Source organism: Pezoporus flaviventris, unplaced genomic scaffold (assembly GCF_033815535.1).
Source record: "Pezoporus flaviventris isolate CSIRO_AGI_PZ_B2104156 unplaced genomic scaffold, CSIRO_AGI_Pfla_v1 ptg000035l, whole genome shotgun sequence".
Taxonomy (NCBI): domain Eukaryota; kingdom Metazoa; phylum Chordata; class Aves; order Psittaciformes; family Psittacidae; genus Pezoporus; species Pezoporus flaviventris.
This window is the reverse complement of record NW_026892583.1, coordinates 8,330,257-8,353,571: the sequence shown is the minus strand read 5'-3', so window position 1 is coordinate 8,353,571 and position 23,315 is coordinate 8,330,257. Positions and strand designations below refer to the sequence as shown.

General features: G+C 42.3%; 2 protein-coding genes across 6 annotated transcripts in view; one reads left to right on the top strand and one right to left on the bottom strand.

Annotated features, from left to right (window-relative positions):
* TOGARAM1 (TOG array regulator of axonemal microtubules 1) overlaps positions 1-9,201 on the bottom strand; it is a 35,503-nt gene extending 26,302 nt beyond the window's left edge. Inside the window, 3 exon segments of the mRNA XM_061462769.1 lie at positions 6,628-8,061; positions 8,478-8,954; positions 9,172-9,201. Of these exon segments, the coding sequence (XP_061318753.1) occupies positions 6,628-8,061; positions 8,478-8,954; positions 9,172-9,201 (1,941 nt within the window).
* Positions 8,425-21,753, top strand: KLHL28 (kelch like family member 28). Of its 5 annotated transcripts, none has more exons than XM_061462455.1 (6): positions 8,467-8,561; positions 10,019-10,064; positions 11,861-12,759; positions 13,653-14,096; positions 16,507-16,715; positions 17,771-21,753. In XM_061462455.1, exons 3-6 carry the CDS (start codon positions 11,861-11,863, stop codon positions 17,932-17,934), a joined length of 1,716 nt encoding a protein of 571 aa, XP_061318439.1. In that variant the 5' UTR covers positions 8,467-8,561; positions 10,019-10,064; the 3' UTR covers positions 17,935-21,753. The 5 variants fall into 5 exon arrangements, with proteins under 5 accessions (XP_061318438.1, XP_061318439.1, XP_061318437.1 ...); XM_061462453.1 differs by lacking the exon at positions 10,019-10,064 and adding an exon at positions 11,080-11,150 and having other exon boundaries at positions 8,506-8,561; XM_061462451.1 differs by lacking the exon at positions 8,467-8,561 and adding an exon at positions 11,080-11,150 and having other exon boundaries at positions 10,034-10,064.
* The last annotated feature ends 1,562 nt before the right edge of the window (positions 21,754-23,315 follow it).

Genomic DNA, 23,315 nt, shown 5'->3' with positions numbered 1-23,315 from the left:
CCTTATCTGTCACCCACAGAAGCCAGTGGGATGCATGCATATATTAACAGGGAAAGCTCAATGAAAAAAGGAGCAAAAAGCCAAAAAGGCTTCTACAGAAAACCAAAGCATACATCAAGAATGGTGCCACTGGGCCAGAGCAGAAGCTCCCAGCTCCAGTTGTCCCAGGCCTCCTGTGCATTTATTGCCTGTGCACTTCAATGCAGGTGGACAGGAACCGCAAAATGCACTGAAATGACAGCCCACGGACAGAAACCACTTGGGTGCAGGCACATGCTCTAGCAGCCTTATTCCATAGCGCCCTGGAACGCTGGCTGCAAAGATGGCATGAGAACTCGGAGGAGAGGAGAGATGTCCCCACTGCCCTCGGCACTGATCAGGGCTGGGACATGGCTGTGTGACTTCCTCCTCATCCTCTCAGCCACCTTGAGGTGGGCAACTGCCTAAACTCAAAGCAATACTCGAGTTTAAAAAAATAACCTAATTCTATTTTCCAGCGTTAAACAGTCTTGCCCAACCCTTTATTGCAAGATCGGTAACGTAAGATGCGAAGCCTTTCACTGCCGTGAAACTAAGCGTTAGGTTTGCTGCAGTGTGGCCAGGTCAGCAGTTCAAAAATTCAGATCTTTCACACAAAAAAGGCAAGTTGGAATTTTTTAAAACCTTAAAATTTAGCACTGAGCACTATGGTTCTTCAATGCAAACTGCCGAGACTTCTTTTGTTAATAAAAGGCAGTCGATTTTTAAATGCAAAATATTTGGATGAAAGTTTTCCCAGCTATGCAATAGTTTATGTATTTTAAGCATTTTATAGTTGGTTTCTATGTCTTACTGTAATACAGGTTGACACTACTCACGGGGGGGGGGGGGGAATCCAACAACAAAAACTGGTAGAGAATTCCACTAGTTGTCACTTTTAAAAATTAAACATGAACATTCTGAATTATGTACATTAGCTATGTAAGCATTTAAATAGCAGCTGCTTGAGGCATAAAAACAGCATGCTTCAGATTTAGTCTAAAAGCTGTATCTGGTAATATTAGTACCTTATAATGAGAACCTGTTATAGGTGAAGTCTGAATAACATAAAAACTTAGGGAAGAAAAGTTCATGTTTTAAATAAAGGTTTCTTACTTTCTGATTTAATTAGTAAAAATCAGTAATTTAAATCATTTCCAGGCTATGTTAACTCTGGTCTCCTCTTTTACAGACAAGGCTCCACACAGAGGCCAAAACAGAAGACTGAACAGAAATGGAAATATTTATGCAGCACTGGAAAGAACAGCATCACCTGAAGTCTAAAAAACTCCTTTCCTCAATATACTGGTTGTGTGAGTGGAGAATTTGTAGTCTAGCACATACATAGTACATTCATTTATAAAAATATGTATTTTTCTTAATTTCACTGAAGATGTCAGTTCATGGTAAAGATGGATTCTCAATCTGAGAACTTCACAAAAACTCTTGCAATATGAAAGTGCAGTTCTGCATTAGTCTGCAATTATCTCTCAATTCTCAGCCCTGCCCACACAATGCAAGTTGTGTTTGACAACACAAGGAGGAACCACTCAGTGCAAACTCCACACACACAGGCTCTTGAATGAAACAGCTTCCCTGTTCCTGGGAGGGGTTCTGTGGTTAACAAAAATGGCAAAAATGTTGTCTTTGCTTACAAAAATGCATGTCCCAATTTACTGCTACACACTGCATTTCGCAGGCTCCAAGTTCAGCAGATAGGATTAAAGTCATCCCCGTAACAAGTCAGTCTCGAGTCTGAAGCATTTGAAGCAAATCCACCAAAATGCTCAAAAGCTTAAAACTTCACATAAAATCTTCCTCCCTGAAAGCTGGCGCTAATGCAGGACCAGACTTTTTCATCAGGCATCAGGGATTAGACTCTCACTTAAGAGTATTTGCAGACAACTGCTTAAAGTACAAGGCAGCAAAGGAGAATTTCAGGAACCTTGATACAAAATGGATCACTCTGAATCCCATTTTTAGTGGAAGATGGCAGAAGGAGTCCAGCCAGTATGAAATGATTTAGTAAGACCGGAACAGGAAATATGAAGTTTTGAAAAGAGTAAGAAACAAGTTCTGATGGCTATACAGCAAGAAAAATGGCTTCAATCACAGCAGCTGTACCAGTTAACGCTCGGCACTGCCCGCTTTCTATAACCTGAGTGACACCAGTTTTACTTTACAAATGAGAAAAAAAGAACAGCAGGTTCCAGGTTAATACAAGTCAGGATAAAAGAGGAGATGAGAACTCAGCATTCTGCTTCTGCCATCAGCCAGCTAGAAAATGCCATTTTCAATCTACAGATCTTTCACTCCACTAATAAGTGTTACTTGTACGAATTCCTTACACCCCATTTCTCCATACAGACAAAACCAGATCTGCAGAAAAAGCAAATTATACAATGCTGTCATGATTGCACAGCTTTGCTCAGTTGTTCCAATTCTAGCTACAGAAATAAAAACTGTCTGCTTTCTTGTATGCAAATTCAATTTACAGCAGTTATAAATTCACTAAACACAGGGATGCAGGCTGGTGGCATATAAAAGCAAACCCAAACTGCCAGATTTTTCACTGAGGTAGATGACAGAACCTGGCAAAGGGATTTCTTTAAAGGTTTCAGGTTCATTTAAATCCCAATAATACCACCAATGTCAGAAAATATTTGAATCTATCCACTAAAAGAACTATTAACTTGGTTACCAAAGCACAGCCCTTGTAAGGGACCCATCACTGACAAACACTCTGTTCTTACATTCCCTTCACAGCCGAGCAGAGGCACTTGGTGAAACAGAAGGTGCTCCTAATTAAAACACACTACCAAGAAGAGAGCAACAATAGAACCAATACAGAATCATGTACCTCCAAAATATTCTCCTAGCCTTCAGAAAAAAACACAGCTCAAATGCCACTTCAGCTTGCAATGAACGGAAGCTTTACCAGACAAACAGGCCAACCTCCATGCCCCTTTAATTCTTGTTACCATCGCGGAAAAGAGAGAGCATTTGTTTCCTAAAACTAATCTCACAGATCATTTGAACACTCACTAAGGTCTTCATAAAGTCCAGTTCTCTGGTTATCAGATCAGTATGTAAATGGAGAAGAATTCCACACATATTGCCAAGCAGGGCAGTTTTGGGAAATTGCATAAGTGGATACTTCATAACATAGCTTAAAATATCAGTAGAATGTTCAAAAGCTTTTGCTTCCCTCCAAAGTGCTGGGGGAAGATGCGCTATTTTCAACAGTGGGTACAGGGACCCACACTATATATTTCACAGGGAACATGATACTAGTCAGAAATAAGACCCGCAGATCTAATAAAGACTGGTATAAATGCTATATACCCCACAAGTGCCACATTTTGGTAAGTGCACCTCAAGGCAGAGCACCGATGAGCTACGCCACTGGTGCTGGCTCCCTTTCCAGCAAACCTCCACACCTGCATGACTTATTCCAATTTAGCCATAGCAGTGGGGCAAGGAAGCTCCTCAGGTGACCAAACAGCCCTCTCCAGACCTTTGATAGCCCTCTGGCTCTGAAAGAGACATCTGGAGGCACTAGCTTCCTGAGAAAGGCCCTACAGTGTTTACTTGTCAATCATGTTTTCTTCTCCCATTACAAGCAGGGAGAAGACTTCTTTCTGAGCACACAAGGGCAGCCCCTGGAAGTTGAGGCAGTAGCAGAACAAGCAGCTCCTACTCCAGGGTTTCTCATCAGGGTGTTTATAAGGTTGAACACAACTACAGTCTCATGCAACAAAGAGGAACTCCGTGCTGGCACCTCTGGTGTCCAGCTCACCACCAATAGCTGGTGATACCACCACTGCTCGAGGTGGCAGCCACATGTGTCACCACAGTCACAGATGGACTTTGTGCTGTGCAGAAACTTACCATGCAGGATGGACTCACAACTCTTGGTTGTGTTTGTCAGTATCAAATTGCCCTTCTGAATCCTGCATCATAGCTGGGAACTGTCAGTTTGCAGATGGGCACAAAACAAAATCACTTTCAAAGGACTTCGGGGATTATAGAGAAATATTTCATTTAACTTCTCTGACAGAAGCTGCATTTAGACAAACCTTTGAAGGCAATGTGCTTTAACTACAGTATATTTTTAGTACACATTAACTTACACATGTTCTACTTCATACCTTATCTGATCAGGGAATTCTAGACATGGCCTTGGGCAATCACTGTGGATTGTGACCCTAAAAATACTAGTAGAAAAAAAACTTTAAACATTAAGCTAATTTCATGCATCCTTTCAGACACAGAATTTTTATGCAAATTCATTTCAAAGGAATGTCTGAATTAATTATTATTTTTTTTTATTTACATGAACAAGTTGAACACCTGAATTTTATGCATGATACACCTTCCTGAAAATAGTTCTGAAGAGATACAGGGCTAACTTACTTTCTCCCCCTCATTTTAACTGCTAAATGCCCCAAGGAAAAGAGCTTTATTTCTAGAGCTTACCGCAACTTTCAGTTAAGGAGTATCTTCCAAGTACAGGAAACACTGTACAAGTTTGCTTGTCCCAGTGTGCCTTAGGTGAAAACACAGTTCATTTACTGGCATTGCAGATACAGACACACCACACGATAAAAGCAGTTTCATGGCACAGATGTAACAAAACAAGCACCATCAAGAAGCTAGCAAACGCTGTACCAAAAATCACAAAGCCAAATAAAAATATGTCCCCTGCCCTGGAGAGCTTTATAATCTGTTCAGACAGATATAACAGTAAGGTAAGACAAATAATCAGGATGTGAAGACAGGGCAACAAAGCTGTCAACCTGCAGCAATCGGACAAATATTTCAGTATTTAAACCACAACGTTGTTTAAATTTCCTTTACAGTAAATGTGGAACTAGCCCCCAGGACTCAAAGTCTCAAAGCCAGAGAAGCTGTGGCTGCCCATCCCTGGCAGTGTTCAAGGCCAGTTGGACAGGGCTTGGAACAACCTTGTCTCATGGAAGGTGTCCCTGTCCATGGCAAGGGGGGTGGAACTGGATGTGCTTTAAGGTCCTTTCCAACCCAAACCATTCTGTGATTCTATGATATAATCCAAAAATCTTTTCTCATATTAGTACCAAGGATGTTCCCTAGTAAAGGCGGTACCTCATCATCACTGACTTGAAGCCATGAGTATGTAGTTGCATCCCCAGGTCAAATTTAAGTTCATATCATTTCTAAATGCACTTTACATACACAGCAAAACAGAACCCATAAATTAATTGCTTTCTCTCCCTCTTTTCACGGTTGGAAACTTCCAGCACTCCCCACAATTTATAGGGATAAATACATATTAATAACTATTATTTCTACAAGTTGCATTAGTTAATACTGAAAAGCTGTTTCAAAAAGAAAAAACTTCTCACTCTAGAGATGTTTTCTATGTAACTTGTTTTTCAGACCCCATTTGCATTGTAGATGGCCCAAGAGAACTTAATTGCCCAATTCATCAACTGAAGGAGATACAGATGACTTCAGGAGTTTGAATAAAGGCAATATATACACCGAAGGAGGAAAAGAGCATCTGTTCATACATGAATTTCAAGGTTTTTACACTACAATAGTGTTAACTCACATTTCTTTTTATTAAGAAACTTTATTAACAGCTAGCCTTCACAAAGTAGCACTGTTTGAGACCTCAACCAATGCAGAAACAAGTTACTAAGCAACTAAGAATTAAGTTCCAAATATGTAAACGTGGTCGTGAGGAATTCTACTCTACACAGCTTTCCATCTTATAAAAAGATCTGCTCGCTTAAACTCACTCACTGGAGATCAAGTTATGATAAATGAAACCTGTCCAATTAAACAAACAAACAAAAAACCCAAACAAAAAACAACAAACCACACAACAGAAAACCCACTACATGCAGATGCACTCCCAGACCTTATAACGCACGGATGGTATCCAAAACAGATGCCACAGAACAGAAAGCCAGAGTAAAAAAGTTCCTTCCCTTTGCAGCTGCTGATATGATCAGTGATAAAAATCAAAGCTCAGGTCAGTCAGAACTGCTATTTCAGCCTGACCTACATTCTTCCTAGTTAAATCAGACTGAGAAACAACAGATATTTGGCAATTCTCTGGTTTTGTTTCGGGTCTGGATGCTGCCAGGAAGTGCTGGCCCCACCACACTCCAGAGCTCCGCTTTCAAAGCCCAAGTTGAACTGTCAGTTTTCCTCGAAACAGCTTTTGTATTTAGGAAAGGTTTTGCAGTCAGGAACCTTCAAATGCAAATATACAGACAGAAGCTCTAAAATAGCTTCCCCACTTCTATACTCATGCCCTGGGTTTTAGCTAGCCATTGTCAGCAACAAGTCACTATACTTAGATGCAAGGAGTGCCTCATGAAGTTTAGCTAACTTCAGAAAAAGATTTTTTTTTTTCCTAAGTGATAAGTTATCTGATTTGTACTAGTTTTAAATACAACATAAGGAGTTCTCAAACCTTCCCAGATGGATATATGTATAAAGATCTTCGAACATAAAATATTACAGCCATACCTGTCAGTTAATAAACCTTTGACAATTTTCACAACTCCCTTTGAAACACGCCTTAGGACACGAGTCCAGTGAGGTATAGGTACATACCTGCTCCACACCCTTTGTGACAGGCATCTGGACTCCGGAACCAACTTCCTTGTATTCAGCATGCTTGTTTTCCCAAGGCAGTTTGTTTTTTCCTTTATGTGCATTCAAGATTTTTCTTGAACATGCTACTTCACTGACTCCCGCACTGTGAGAACTGGAGTGCTGCAGAGCATTAACCCTCGCCTCATACCCGCAGTAGCTGGGTGCGCTCTGAGTCCTGTCACACATCAAGAGCCAGTCTGTATCTGCTCCTGGGGGTAAACAGGATGCCCTGTTATGACAAGATGATGGCAAGGGCACAGCATACTCTACAAACCCTTGGTCAGCAAGCTTTGGCAAAATCTTCCTGGCCAGCCTAGCTTGCACTGCATGCATCAACCCAGCCCCATTGTCCTTCAGTTCCACAGCATCCACTGCCTTGAAGAGAAGGGTGGTTTTGCCTGGGCCCATGGCAGACGCCAGCACAGCAAAAGCTTCCATGGCAGCATGCCGGACCCTGTGCTTGCTGTCCACCAGTGCTGGAGCGAGCTTAAACGCCAGCTTGTCCAGGTCCAGCTCCTCACTGGGGTAAGTGAGGAGGGCCACAATGCACATACTGACCACCTCCTCGCGGACTCTAGAATTCTTGTTCTGCTGGTACTCTGGCTGCAGCAGCAAGTCCAGCACCTGCTGAGGACCCACTTCCTTCATGAGCAAGCACAGCAGGCGTCTGTAACCCTGCCGGATGGCCAGCTTGCTGTCCCCCAGGACTTGAGTAGCAGCAGAGAACAGAGGTGTCAGGAAGGACTTGACCTGATTGCCCAGGCGCAGAGCCAGCAGACAGATCACCTCCAATGCTCCGAGCACCACCTTGAAGTTGAAGTCACCGAGCAGCGTGCAGAGAAGGCTGATGAACCCCAGGATGCTGGGGGCAGGCACGGAGGTCACCGCGGCCTCGCTGGCATCTTCAACTACCCTCTTCAGCTCCTCCACAGCTTGCACACGGGTCTTGTAGTCCTCCTGGTCCAGCAGGCGAGTGTGCAGCTCCGGCGCCAGCAGCCCGAACTTGAGGCCGGTGCCGCCGGGCTGACCGGAAGGCAGCAGCTCCGTGTCCTTACTAACCGGCTGCTGACTGCCGGTGGGTGGCAAAGGCTCAGCTCCAGGCTCTTCATCCCGCCTCCCGGGGGTCACGGGGCTACCCAGTTGAGGGGCCACGCTGGGGTAGAGCTCACCGACATCGCGGCAGGCGACGGGCGGGCAGGGGAAGCCGGCGCTCCTGCGGCGCCGCTTACGCAGGGCTTTTCCACACGGCACCGGCGGCAGCTCCAACCACAACGGCAGGGGAGCGGCAGCATCATCATCCCCCTCACCCGCCCTCCCAGCGCGCTTGGGGCCGAGTCTTGGCGGGATCCCAGGGTCTGGGGGATCCTCCATAGCACGGGAGGACGGCCACAACTACCACGCGCGGCGTAGAACTAAGCCATCCCAGCAACGCCGCACGCTACAACGCTGCCGTCACTAAGAGCCGGCCCGCACCACGCCCACTCGGTACCGACCACGGCGCGCCCGGCGGGGGAAAGACGGAGGGCTGGCATACCCCTCGCCACAGCCACACGCCCATCCCGCCGCCGGCGCTGGGGAAGATGTGTGCTCCGCTGCTGAAGTCGATAGCTGTAAAGCGTAGCGGCCGGTGACAGGCTGCGCCGCCTGGCGCTAGCGAAGCAGAGCCACCACTCCCCCCCTCCGCGACGTGAGGAGTGACACCTCCCGTGCCTCTGGGGTTGTGGGTGCGCAGAACTTCCCCGCCGCTGACTGGCAGAGGGCGCTGGGCGGTGGAGTCCGGAAGTGACGTTTGCTGCTGCCGGTACTACCGTACGAGCGGAGGCGAGCGAGGAGGCGGCGGTGGCGATTGCGGGTTGGGCCTCGCTGCGGCCTGCGCCCCCTCCCACCCGCAGGTGAGCCGGGCCCCGCTTCGGAGAGGGCCCTGTGGAGAGGCGGCTCCGGCTTGGTTCGGCTTGGCCGGGGCCGCCGTGGCGTTGGTAGCGTTCCCGCAACCTGTTCGCAGTGTGGTGGGGAATGCTGTTTACCGAGTTGATCTGTGGAGCGCAAGCGGGAGGGACTGTCTGCAGGTATAGGGAGGGGAGGGCGGCCGCCGCTTGACCTGGGGCCACACTTGTACAAGCAGAACGGCGACAGGAGGGTGACGGCTCCGTCTCAGAGCTGTCGGCAGGGTGGCTGGTGCACAGACGCCGGGTGGCCACGTCCCGCTGGCTTCTTAGAGGGGCGGGGGAGACGTGCTCCTGGCTGTTGGAAGCCGTGTGCTCGTCAGGCCGCTGCTCTGCATCCCTCTACCGCGTGAAACGGGCTGGGGCAGGAGCTTGGGCACGAAGGTGAAACGCACTGGCGTGGGGAGCACGAAATTTCATAAGCAAAACAGTTTCTCCTTGCACGTTATATATATATTTTTTTGCATGCAGTAAGTGGTCTTGTGTGGTGTTTACAACCCAAATTAGCTCTGTACTTTGGGCGGGTGCTGCTGAGGTTTTAAGCTCTGCTGTAACAAACCCAGGCAAGTCGCTTGCTGGCCCCAGTCATTCTGTAGTCTAAATAAGGAACTGGCGAGCGCTTAAACACTACCTTGGAACAGAAAAGTGCCTGAAGCTCTTCCTGCTGTTTTCACATAAAGAAAATGCTGTGTTCTGTGTCTTACCAGGCATCATCACATACTGTGGTTTTTAGAGGAATAAAAGTGCTTCAGTAAGCAAGCTTGGGTGTTTACATTCCTGGTTAACCTTTTAATGTCCAATAACTCTTTCCCTGCTATTCAGACAAGTTTTACCGGCAGACTGTGAACAAGATCTGATAGCCCAGTGCTAATGGACAACCACTTGATTTGCGTGGTGAGCAGACATTGTTGGACTAGCATATGTTCTCTGGGGCTGGTAATGTTCCAGCTTCTGATTTCTTGTTCAGCAGTAGAATAAATGCATGCAAATATGAGGTGTGGGTGAGCATTGCCATTCAGGAGATGCACATCAGTAGGCATCTCTGTCAGGTTTGTACAAAAAGTTTTATTTCTATGGAATAACTTAACTGTCATTACTTATAACTGTTCTTACAGGCTTTGACATCTGAAATGTAACTATTCCTTTATCCTTCCATGTGGTGTTACCTTGTGTTTTTGTGATTTCTGTGTATATGTGCAATCAAGTTACAAACTGAGCATGAACACAAAAGGAAAACAAAGTGGTTTAGCTCCTGAACAGCTCCTCTTTCCCCCCTCTGGGCCCTCTCATATAATTTATGCTGCATATATATTGTTATATGGAAAATGTTATTGTATGGAATCTTGCCTTAATGCAGATACACTTTAAATACTTTCTTTTAGATACATTTGTTTTTTTTTTTCCAGTATAGAGTTGTAATAGGAGAGGGGGGAGCTTACTTATCTTTAATGGGTAAGAAGTTTTCTGTCTCTAGCTGTAAGCCCTTACTTCTTTGTCAGTGCTATTATGTTCTATATTTAAATGTTGGCAAAAAATTTTATTCTTTCAGATTAAGCACTTTGTAAGTAGGCTCACTGCAAATTAGATGTCAGTTAAGGAGCTATAAAAATGATGAACTCATTAAGATAGAAGTAGTGAGATCTTGAAGTGTAGTCATTTAGCAAATCAAAATTAAATCAGGTTTTCAGTTCAGAAATTGAATTGTTGCAGTGTTCTCTGTAGAACAATAGTTATATTTCCTCGTGGTCCAGGATCCTGACATATCCAATACCCTCCACCCTCTCGCTGCTATAATAATTCAGTCAGAATAAAGACCTGCTGTGCCAGCAGGTAGTGGTGGGCAGCACTGTTTGAATTTTAATGATGCTGAAATTAGAGCAGGTATCCTTAATGCCTGCTCTAAGTGCCTTGAACTGTCATGATGCAAAAACTCTTTGAAAGAAGAGTTTGTGGGTTTTGTGGAGCTGTAGGTGGGAATGAGGATCCTTTTCTCTGCCCTTACTGGTGATGTTGGGAAGCATGGGTAGCTGCTGGTGCTGTGCGGACATGGAAATAGCAATATAATTTCTATCAGCATGTCTAACTAGGACCCACGTGGTTGCTTTCCCTGGGAAGCACCTCCTCACCAGCTCCCACCTCTTGTCTCTTGATGGTGGAGGTAGGCCTGGCTCCTGGTCTTTATCATGATCATTGGGCTACGAGGATGATCAGGGGACTGGAGCACCTCCCATATGAAGATAGGCTGAGAAAGTTGGGGCTGTTCAGCCTGGATAAGAGAAGGCTGTGTGGAGACCTCATGGTTATGCAGTTATGCCACCCCTCATGCCACAGGCAGGGACGCTTTCCACTAAACCAGGTTGCTTCAAGCCCTGTCCAGCCTGGCCCTGAGCACTGCTAGAGATGGGGCAGCCACAGCTTCTCTGGACAGTCTGTGCCAGTGCCTCACCACCCTCACAGTCTTCCCCAGGTCTGACTTCTCCAGAGGGTGAGGGCATGTCCACTAGGGATTTCTTGTCACAGTGGAAGCCCCTCATTGAGGTGAGGCAATGATCTCCTTCTCCTGGCTTCGTCTTACTGTTCAGAGTGCAGTAACCTCTGTTCCAGCACCTCTTTCCCTGCAGCACAGGGCTCCAGTGGCTCTGTGAGTCTTTTTTGCCTCTTTGTGCAGAGTGAGGGATTCTCCTCACTTGGATAGGGAATGTGGCCCTGCTGACTGGTACGGTCTGGCCAGAGCACGAGTCGGGGGGGAGGCACAGCAGGGCTTAGCTGCACCACAGAAGGACTGACTAGGCTGCAAGGCAAGTAGCACAAAGTGGTTAAAGAACTTCGAAAACTTTGTCTTAAGTAAGCCAGTTCTATTCTTTATGCATCTCTATTTTTGTTTCAGTCACTGTTCAGTTCTCTCAAATATCTGATACACAATCCTGTTATGTATTCAAAGCTTCATATGATATACATTTTATTCCAGGACAGAAAAATGTGGTGCTTCTTTTGTTGGGTTTTAAGTCACAGATGAATATAACATGCACTATTAATAAACATTTGATTGTCCTGGATTTAACTTGCATGAAAAAGCATAGCACATAAGGATTGGATAAGTAAATTGGGAAGTAATAAAAGCAATTAAGATAAAAGCAAAACTGGAAAATATTTTGTGAATGTTATGTGTGGCATGTCTAAGTAACATGACTAATGAAACTGTTGAAATGAAGCCCTGAGTAATGCCTTAAAAATTCTGTTTGTCACAGATGGACCAGTCGTCTCCAACCTACATGCTTGCCAACTTAACCCACTTGCATTCAGAGCAGCTTCTACAAGGCCTGAACCTCCTTCGCCAGCATCATGAGCTCTGTGACATTATCCTTAGAGTTGGCGATGTCAAGATCCATGCCCATAAAGTGGTGCTTGCCAGCATCAGTCCGTACTTCAAAGCCATGTTTACTGGGAACCTTTCTGAAAAGGAGAACTCTGAGGTGGAGTTCCAGTGCATTGATGAGGCAGCGCTGCAGGCCATCGTGGAGTATGCCTACACAGGAACCGTGTTTATCTCGCAAGACACTGTAGAGTCACTTCTCCCAGCTGCAAATCTTCTCCAGATCAAACTGGTAGTGAAGGAGTGCTGTGCGTTTCTCGAAAGCCAGCTTGACCCTGGTAATTGCATTGGGATTTCTCGTTTTGCAGAGACCTATGGATGCCATGACCTCTACTTGGCTGCTAACAAGTACATTTGTCAAAATTTCGAAGATGTTTGTCAGACAGAAGAATTTTTTGAGCTTACGCATTCTGAATTGGATGAAATAGTTTCCAATGACTGCTTGAATGTTGTGACAGAAGAAACTGTTTTTTATGCACTAGAGTCCTGGATCAAATATGACGTGCAGGAGCGGCAGAAATACTTGGCACAGCTGCTACATTGCGTTCGGTTGCCGCTGCTGAGTGTGAAGTTTCTTACGAGGTTATACGAAGCAAACCATCTCATTCGCGATGACCATACTTGTAAACACCTGCTGAATGAAGCCCTAAAATATCACTTTATGCCTGAACACAGACTTTCCCACCAGACCATGCTGATGACACGACCTCGCTGTGCTCCTAAAGTTCTTTGTGCTGTAGGAGGAAAAGCTGGACTGTTTGCCTGTTTGGAAAGGTAAGTAATAGTAAAGTCATCGCATTGAATTCAAAATAGATTTTGATTTAATGAGTAATCTTCAAAATTGCAGGGTTTTGTTTGTGCCAACAGAAATAGCTGTAAAATCTTATAATTTTAGTTCTGTTGATTCGAGAATTTGGTTAATAAAAGTGGTTAATAAAAAGTTTGTATGTTACTACTTTGTTGTTTCAGGTCTTTTCATTTTACGTCTTTTTTGCCTGATCTATTATTTTTAAAGACAATAAAATCATAAAATTTAATATATGACAAATATGCTTCCTTGAAAGCTTGAAAGTCCTTGGGATTAAGATAGACTTAATCAGAGAAGAGTGAAGAGGTAATTCTTAGAAATAACATGTTCTTGATCATAAAGTAATCATGACTTCAGGCTCTGCTGCTGAGTAGGTATCCATGTCTAACAGGCTGGGAGAGCTGGGTTTGTCTCCAGCCTGGAGAGGAGAAGGTTTGAGGGAGATCTTAGAGCAGCTCCAACTGCCTAAATGGGCCAACAAAAAAGCTGGAGAGGAGCTTTTTTAAGGGCGTGTTGGGATAGGACAAGAGGAAATGGCTTTGGACTGGCAGAGGGGAGATTTAAATTAGATACTGAAAGAAGTGGGGGTGTGAGGCTGGTGAGACACTGGCGCAGGTTGCCTAAAGAAGGCCAGGTTGAATGGGGCATGGAGCAACCTGGTCTAGTGGAAGGTGTCCCTGCTTGTCGCATCGGGCAGTTGGAACTGGATTGTCTTAAAGGTCCCTTCCAACACAAACTATTCTACAAAATACATTCTGTGGAGTAATCTTAAGACTGTGTGCTCTTTGATGCTTGTTTGCACTTCACAGAGCTTCCTGAGGTTAGGTATACTCATGTAATCTTTGTTTTTCTATTTCAGTGTTGAAATGTATTTTCCCCAGAATGACTCATGGATAGGCCTGGCACCTCTTAGCATTCCCCGCTATGAATTTGGAATATGTGTCCTAGACCAGAAAATATACGTTGTAGGAGGGATTGCAACCCATGTGTGTCAAGGCATCAGTTATCGAAAGCATGAGAATTCAGTGGAGTGCTGGGACTCTGATACGAACACTTGGACGTCTCTTGAAAGGATGTTTGAGAGCCGAAGTACTCTGGGAGTGGTGGTTCTGGCAGGAGAGCTCTATGCCTTAGGAGGCTATGATGGGCAGTCTTATTTACGAACTGTAGAGAAATACATCCCTAAAGTGAAGGAATGGCAGTTAGTGGCCCCGATGAACAAAACAAGAAGTTGTTTTGCTGCAGCCGTCTTGGACGGAATGATATATGCTATTGGTGGTTATGGTCCTGCCCATATGAACAGGTATGTATTTTTGCTGTGTGTGGCTCAATGTTATAAACTGGAAATCAGCAAAACTCCCTGTTAAGCTTGTGTTTGGCAGCCAGTTAAAGATTATTCTAAAATAGATTGGCAATCCACAGTGGACCTCATTAATCCTTGTTCTGCAGCATCAGTCTAATAATTCAACTGGGAAATCTTTTAACTTACCTTTACATGTTCCAGCTCAGAGTGTGTGTGTTTGGGGCTTGGTTTTTGGGGGTATTTTTAATCCTTAAGAGGGGAAAATGGTAAAGACAAAGACATAAATGTGTATTACTAAGCAAGGTGGTACAAGACACCTGACCTTGTAGATACTCAAGCTGGTTAACTCAGCAGGTTGGTATTGAGAGAGCTTATTTGCTCAGACCTTGAGGTAGTGCACTTTTAACAATGTGGTAGTGTTGCACCTTGGTTACTGAGTTCTCAGGAGAGGGCTTGCTTAGCACTGTACCAGTGCTGTCTGAATCCTTGTATCTCAAGCCTGCAAAACACTAGGATGCTGGTTAGTTTTAACATTGAAAACACTGATTGGAAACAAATAGAGGCTTAATATACACAAAATAAATATATACCTCAGATGGAATCTTAAAGTAGTAGTGAAGAGCAGGGGCACTTAGTTGTGCAAAGAAATCATTTGCCCTCTCTTTATTAAAATAGGAACAAATCGGCCATTAGTCCCTTCAGGAAGCAACTTAATAAACTACAAGTCTAAGTAACTGAATGAAGAGTGAAAATGAAAACCTTGCTTACAGGAAGGGATACACCGACTGTTTAACAGTGTAGTGTAACATCATAGCATTAGTCATTAATAGTACTTACTTTTTACACTTGATACATTTTTATCTAAAACAGTTCATGAAGCAAAGGATTGGTTTCCAAATAGGAAAGTGTAGCTAAGTATTTTTATCTGGAAAATGCAAACAATTTGTTTTAATCACTAAAATACAAAACAGCAATAAGTTAAACTCAGTTGTGATAGCGTTTTATGAAATTTAGTGGCATTATTCTAATTTCTTATATTTTAGATTATGAGCTATAATAGGAGTTGAAATACTTAACAGACCAACAGACCATGTCTGAAAGATTTCTGTTGGCTCTAGGATTTCTTCACGTTGGCATTTGACCTGGAATAATTAAGCTGCAGTTTTGTCTGTGTGGTCACTCTTAGCTCCGTACTGCCTTTGGACCATACAGAACTATTGGTTTTAGGAGTAGCTTAAAGCAGAGTTAGTGGCAGAGTAGAGCAGGTTCTGGGAGTTGCTGTGGGACCTGTGGGATGCTCATTTAACTGCAGCCTTGTTTCACAGACTAACAAAAGGAAGATAATCAAGACCTCACTCTTGCCCAAAATGGTCCCTAGAACTTGAATGCTTAGTGTGGTCACGCAGGCCTTTGGAAGGTAAACTCAGTAACTGCCTTTCAGGAAATGAAAGATTCAGCACTGGAGCAATAGGAAATGTCTTTATCAAGTGGGTACCTTTAGAAGAAAAGCTCTTAATTTTAAAATTCTGCGCTAGCTTCAGTTAGAAAGTAACTGCTAGCAGCTGCTGGAGATGAATCTGGTATTTCATTATTTGCCTTTTTAAAATTAGTTTACTTTTTATTGAATAATTTTGGTTTATTTATTCAAGTATGCTGTGTAATTAAGCACCTTTTCTCCAGCTACTCTGTAGTGCTGCTGATTTTGTCATCCCCTTTTTTCTGCACCCCTCGTGCTACTGACGCTACACTTGGACAGGGACCAGCTACATGCTATGAGAATGTTAATGACTGACCATCTGTACAGCTCCAGTGATTAAAAAAAAAAGTAATAATGACAATTGTAATTAATTTCCATTTTATCCTGAAGATCTGTTCTATCCTATTCTGTATGTTACCCAAATAGATACACTTCAGATCTGCATTGTGTTCAGTTGTTCATGAGTTGCCTTTTTTTATAAACAGCAGCAGTCATTCTTGAAGGAGCTTTCAGTTCTGAGGCCAGCTTTGAAGAGTCTTGCTTTGTTTCTGTATGTAACTTGCAGATCAGAGTAGTGGCATGAGGACATTGGAGAAGAGGCTGACCTGCAGTTGCTGAGTCAGGATGAAATATGTTAAAACTGCTTTTTAGAATCATTCTTTTTGAGAACCTCCAGCTGCATGTGTTGCCAAACGGCCCTAGGAGGCAGTTGATGCTTATGAGGTGATAACACTGGCTTTAGTGTGTTGTGTCACTGAGTAGTACAAAGCAGGATTTTCCATCAGCTAAAGCATTTTTTGTTGCTTTACAAAATTCCTGTGTGTGGTAACAGTGGTTGCCAGAACTAGATGTACTTCTGACAAATGCAGATTTCTTGTGAAATTTCAATGTCACTAAAATCCAAGCCTCACAAGTTGTTTGTTGTATTTGCAGCATGGAGCGTTATGATCCGAGTAAAAACTCGTGGGAGACAGTAGCTTCAATGGCTGATAAACGAATAAACTTTGGTGTCGGTGTCATGCTGGGCTTCATTTTTGTAGTGGGGGGACACAACGGTGTGTCTCACTTATCAAGCATTGAGAGATATGATCCTCATCAAAATCAGTGGACTGTATGTCGACCCATGAAGGAGCCCAGAACAGGTAGGGACATACGAAATTCTCAGCAGTTAACTTGGATATTCTTTCAGAAATAAACTGCCGTTTGACCTGATAGAAGCTGCAATAAAGTTGCAGTGACTTGTCTGCAGAGCATTACACTTCATCTGTGAATGAAGATTATTTAATTAGCTCTGTGAAAGAATATTTCATAGAATCCTAGAATCCCAGGTTGGAAAGGACCTCAGAGATCATCTGGTCCAACATTTCTAGGCAAAGCATGACCCAGCACCCTGTCCAGCTGAATCTTAAGTTTCCAGTGTTGAGGAATCCATCACTTCCACAGAGAGATTATTCCAATGGCTGATTGTTCTCACTGTAAAAAAATCTTGCGTCCAGTCTGAATCTCCCCAAATCTAATTTATGCCCATCACCCCTCAGTTTTCTCATGGGACTCCTTATAGAAAGGAAGTCTTTGTTGTAGTCACCCTTTAAATAGTGGATCATGGTGATCGGGTCTTCCCTGAGCCTTTTTTTCTGTAGGCTGAACAGACCCAGCTCTCTCAGCCTTTCCTCACATGTCTTCCCAGTCCTTGAATCATCTTTCTTCTAGATGATCCTTCTAGTCACCCTTCTCTAGACCCTCTCCTGTCTACATCTTTTATTTCTCTATTTTTAATTAGTCCAATTTATTAATACTGAGCTGTAATAAAAATAATCTGAAGTAATATTTCTACTCTATTTTTTACTATTGATTTTTGAGTGTGTTTCAGCATTTCTGTGGTTGCTGTTCTATTGTATTTTATTTTACATCGAGACTCAGTAGTGCATATTCTCTTTATTTCTGACAAAAAGTATTGGGACAGAAGAGCATTGCTTTGCCATAGGGAAGGGTGTGAGAACAGTAAAAATGAGTGTAAGACATGAACAGGGAGGGACTCTTCATTTAACACCCATTTTCTTTGAAGGAGAGTCTGAGGGAACTTGTCTGTTCAGCCTTTAGGAGATGGGGAGAGGCTGGTTCCAATTAGGAACAAAAATACTTATTTCCACACTTTGTGACTTGATGGTGATACATTCTTTTACTTTCTTTCCAACAGGAGTTGGTGCAGCTGTAATCGATAACTACCTTTATGTAGTTGGAGGCCATTCAGGCTCATCCTACCTGAACACTGTACAGAAGTATGATCCCATCTCAGATAGCTGGCTGGACTCTGCTGGGATGATGTACTGTCGATGCAATTTTGGTTTGACTGCACTTTGATGTAAAGCAGGACTTTACAGGCCCAATGCAAAGATTGAGCTTAATCTGCTTGAAAAGAACCCCTGTTGTTGGAGACCATAAGCTGCATTTTCTGAAGCTGGAAAATTGGAATAACATGATGTTGGATTGAAATGAGGAAGGATTTGTTTTCTTCCGGCAATTGGCCTTTGTTATGTTAGTGACACAGGCAGGAGGAGTAGAAAGCTTATTTACCAGCGGGGTTTAGATAGCATCCTATTAATGGCAGTGAATTTTAGAGAGTACTGTACATGCCTGGGATACGGTTAGAAAACTCACTGTATATCTAACCCTTTCACTTTCTAGAGCTCTTCTCTCTTCCTCCTGCCTACTATGAAATATGAAGTTTACTGTGCTTGGGATGAAAGATGTGTGAATGTGTTTTACGGCTGGACACTTTGCTGATAATTGTCTGGTTGTGTCTTCATATTAAGAAAATGCCAGTGCTTCATAATTTTTTTTTATGAACAGTAACTAAAGGGCTGCCTTGTTTCTGTATCTCAAGGTTTGTAAATAATAAATGCCATAGTATGTTGCCTGTACACTCTCCTTTGTCACCTGCTTACTGGTATTAGGGCCAGGATGATAATTATTAACTACTTAGAGATTTACAAGGCAAATCTATTGCCTCTTAACAAAGTTGTTTGATCTGATGAAGAGAAATCACAGTTTTAACTTTCCCTTATATTTTCGTTTTGTGGATAAATGAGTGCTAGATTAAATGACTTAATCTTGCAAGCCTGCTGTGTGTTTTCAACTGTCATGCAAGGAAAAATGACAACAGTAATGCCACAGCAGCATTCATAGCATAAGATAAATACTAAAAAATTAATCCATCCCATCCGTCTCCCAAGCGCACTTGCGTTCATACTCCATGCAACTTTCTTTTTAAAGGAATGTATGATTGCTTTCTCAGAGTGTTCAGACCTAAAAATGGTGCTAAATGTAGGACATAATGATAAAGCTGTTAACTGATTTTAGTGCAGTATGCATAAAGCATGATTGTTTTGATTGTTCTAGTGTTTTTGTTTGTTATTTGCTCGATACATTCGTGCCTATGGAAACTGTCAAGCATAACAAAATGCACAGCATGAGCTCGTTTGTTACATTGTTTTTGTATCTTGTTTTTACAGAAGTCCTAAGTTTATTGTTCCTATTCTCACAAGTACATAAATAGGGAGTGAATAGTGAGATCCTGTCTCTGGTTCTTCAGCCAGCCTTGCTTCTAACACAGGTTGAAGTGGGTAGATAGGGTTGCTCATCCCAAGCATGTGTCCTGTATAATGGAACACTGAAGGTCTGTTCTGGCGACTAACCAGAATCTCAAGAGTTAGAACTTTATGGTAGGCCTAAACTTAGTGAAAACTTGGGCAGATAACTAGAAAACAATGCTGTGGGTCATAACCATTATTGGAAATAGATGAGTGAATAAATAGTAGCTAATTTAAAATGTTCTGGTTTGTTTTCTGATTTTTAACTAGGGATCAAGGTTATCTTGAATTTCTGTTTTGATGTCTGTATATGTGTTGCCAGGCCTGGTACTGAAGAATTTTTCTGCCTCCAGAGTTACTTTCTCCTTGTTTTAATGTTTTACGTTGATGTTTGTTATTACCCTTTGTTTTTCAAGCCCATATAGTATTATTTTTGAAGGTGCAATAATATTTGAAATAGTTGCTTTAAAAACCATTTCTTTAAAAGTATGCATAGTGGAGGAGTTTGAGTGTATTTGATTTATTCTGAGTTCCTGCAAAGCAAATTGCAGGCAGGCAAGCAGTGGCGTTCCTTGTTCTTTCATACACTAACATTCAGATTTTAAACAATCAAGGAGGTGAGGGTGTTTTCACCATAAGACATTATTCATAGATAACAGGTGTTTGCACAGGTTGTAAAATCCTGCATGTGTTCTTCAGATTTAGTAGAATGAAGCAGGACTTTATAAGGTAATAAAGGTAACAATAAATAAAAGTAACAATTCCAGTGTTTTCAATGCAGTTAATTTGACCCACTAAGGATTCTAGTTTTATAGCAATAATAGCATAATTATCCCAGTGAATCTATTGATAGGACACAAGTAGCTACGTGCTTCTATGTGGCATGTTTGTGTATGGGGAGGAGAAAGAAGGGGAGGCAGGTTGGGGATTGGGGAATTAACGTAGTTATTTCAGCCCATTGCAGAGATTGCCTTCTCATTCTGTCCAGGTGAATGCACAAGCTGAATGTTTTTCTGTGCTGTTTCACTTCTTGGTCTGTTTCACAGAGATGCCATTATCATATTTTCCAATATACACCGGAGGTAAAGATGCTTAAACTAATATTAAAATAGGAAAAATTCCTTACGTAAAAGAGAAGTTTATGCCTTTTACTGATAGGAGGCTTTCCAGGCAGTTCAGTATATACTGTGCTTTTTAAGAGTTTAACACCAATAGAATTCCATGAATGAAGATGCTCACAAACCTGTTCTGATTAGAAGTACTAGTAAACACTGTTTTCAGTTAGTAGAAAGTGGTGCAAGGTATAGAAATGGTTTTGACTTCAACAAAAAATCCACAGGTCAGGATGGTGGTTATTCAGTATCTACATAAACATCTTTCATTGATGGAAGTCAAAGCACTTAAAACTGCAAAATGTTTATTCACTTTACCTAGGCAGTGGCAATGTTAAATCGGGGCATAGAGATGGACCCCAGATTGTGTAATGTGGCATTGCTAAATTTGAGGTAGCAGCATAAACAATTTGTTTAGTAAGCAAGTTTGGTATGAAGAATGGGAAAAATGCCTAACGAAATACAGTGAAGATCAGGTGATCTGTTTAGCTAGAAATGGATCAAACCGGATATCGGTTATGGGATCATGTCACTTAAAATCATGCCGTCTTCATTTTCTGTTCTGGGTACTTGTTGTCCTGTTCACTGAAGTGCTTGGTTGTAGAAAGATCAGACATAACAATTGGTTTAAATTTGCATCTAAAGAACAATGCTCTCATTGTAATGTCTGTTTTGCAGTGTAAGAGTTAAGGACCTTCAAATAAGATGTCATACAACTGCAAATTATCATCCAGTTCTATTTCTTAGTCACTCAAAATTGTCTGTAAAGCACTTAAAAGTGGGCATGTGTTTATATGTGTATGTACAGTTCCTGAATTTCAGATTTTTCCTTTTTAGAGCTGCTCATTTGTAAGCTTCTTGACAGTCTCTCCTAACACCAATGTTTCTCTTTCAGAAAGTCTAGTTGGAATCTCTAGAGGGCCAAATGTGTCCAGTACGCGTGACACTTAACTTTTTTTTCTGGGAGATAGCGTGTTGCTTTGTCAGTTTGCCATCTGTAAGTCCCCATTCATTATATGAAACAATGCAAAATGTCCAATCTTGCCTTAAATTCTTGATATTGAACTGAAATACAAAGAACTGGATGATAATTCCTATTTTTTTGCCTTATGCCCTGTGCTGTATTTTAAACCGAAGGATAACTTATTATTTTTAGCAGGATTTAATAGTTGTACAGAGAATACCAAATTGTACTTGGGCTTGACCAGAGTGCTTTGGTTGGGAGTATAAAATGATATATGTAGTTTTGTGTACGTAGAGTGTTTTTACATGTACATCTTTTCTAGCTGCGATGGTCTGGTTTTGTTACTGTTTACAGAAGTGGCATTTGAGTTCAACAAGAAAATAACTGTAACCTGCATTCTTGGTCTTTACTAGTGTTCTCAATGTGTTTGCTCTCGTGATAATGCTCTGTAAGTATTGTTGTAAGTTTCATTGAATGTAAAACAGTTTAGTAAATAAACCTGGGGGAAAACTTATTTTTACACTTCTGTTGGATGGTGAATATAAATACGCTGTAGCTTTTGTTTTCTCATGCTGCAGAAGGGGTTTGCAGCTAAATAATTTTAATTTACTGTTAGACAACCCTTCACATCTGTGTTTTAGGTGGGGATTTCACTTCACATGGTGGATTACATGAAGTAACAACAGGCACCCCTCTCTGCCTCCGTTAGTTAAGGTTTAGCAATTCTGCATTGTAATTTTTTAATCTTTTTTTTCCTTGGCCTTAATCTAAATACAGGCAGAAATAACTTACTTATTTATGTAGTTAAGAGCAGAGATTAGTATGTTGAACTTACTTTCTTGCCCAAGTGAGAATTCAGCTTGTGGTTGCTGGTGTAGGAGATGCCATCTACTTCTGGTACTCACGGGTATTATTCAACAATACCATCCATAAAGCACAGTTCTGTAACCTGTGAATTCTGGCTGCAAAACGCTGACTTTTATAGTCTTAGTCATGCTGAAGCTGGCACAAAAGGAAAAAACTCAAATTATTTTCTTGGGGGGGTGGGGGGGGTGTAATTTACTACATTAATAAAAGACTTTCAGGTAATATTCATCCAGGAGTTAATTTCCACTTTCCCTAAGTTTAAAGGTTATTACACATTGTAGCAGGTACTTCATGTGACAGGTAGACTAGGCAGGAGAGGATTTTTTCCAATTTATTTTGCCATAAAGTTACCCATTTTAAAAAAGAATATGATTGTGTCAAAAATACCACCCCCTTGCATGGCATTTGGCTTCAGATCATGTAGGCAGTACAACATAAAATGGCTGTAGTCATCCTCTTTCTTTGGATCTCAAGTAGACTTAATACACAGACTTTAATTTTAGGAATGATCAGGAACATAATGGTAAAAGGAACAAAATACAGGGGGTTTTAGCTGTCTAATATTAACTAGAAATGGGTGAAAAAAAAACCCAACTTGTGCTTCAGTAAATATAATATAGAAAAAAGACATTTCTAAGCCCACTGTAGGTGCATGCAGTAAACATTAATTTGGGTACTGCAGTGCAGTGCTTTTCTTTACTGAAGAGCAAGGCACCTTCTAATAAAAGTCGGAAAATAAAAATTTGGGGGGACAGCATCATCGTCCACTGCAGGCATCTGCTGATGGAATACATGCCTGACAGGCAGCTGCTCTCACCTGCAAGATCCCTGAATCCACCTCTCACAGAGACCTGTCATCCTGTGACTGACATGCAAGAGACAGGTTCTGCCACTGCCTCCTCTCTGAAGATACATGTTACAGCTGGTGAGCAAAGGGACATCAGGGCTGGGGAGGATGGAAGGGGAAAAGGGAAGAGCTTTGCTTTCAAAGCTTAGTTTTTCAGAATAGGTAGAACAGTGATTAACTTGAAGGGAAGTAGCCTTTGCCCTTTGATTCTCTATGGGAGAGAAAAAGCCCACACTTTCTTTTTTTCCCCTCTCTGACAGAGGCATGCAGAGGGTTGTGCCTTTAGGTGGTGCTATTAACAATGCAAGTCCCATGCATTTTGAAGTAGAAAAATGATACTGCTTTTGGGGATGTTACTTGAG

Coding starts and splice junctions, on each gene's coding strand:
- KLHL28 (XM_061462451.1), top strand. Junction 12,760..13,652: donor CTGTTTGCCTGTTTGGAAAG/GTAAGTAATAGT, acceptor TTTCTATTTCAG/TGTTGAAATGTATTTTCCCC. Junction 16,716..17,770: donor CATGAAGGAGCCCAGAACAG/GTAGGGACATAC, acceptor TCTTTCCAACAG/GAGTTGGTGCAGCTGTAATC.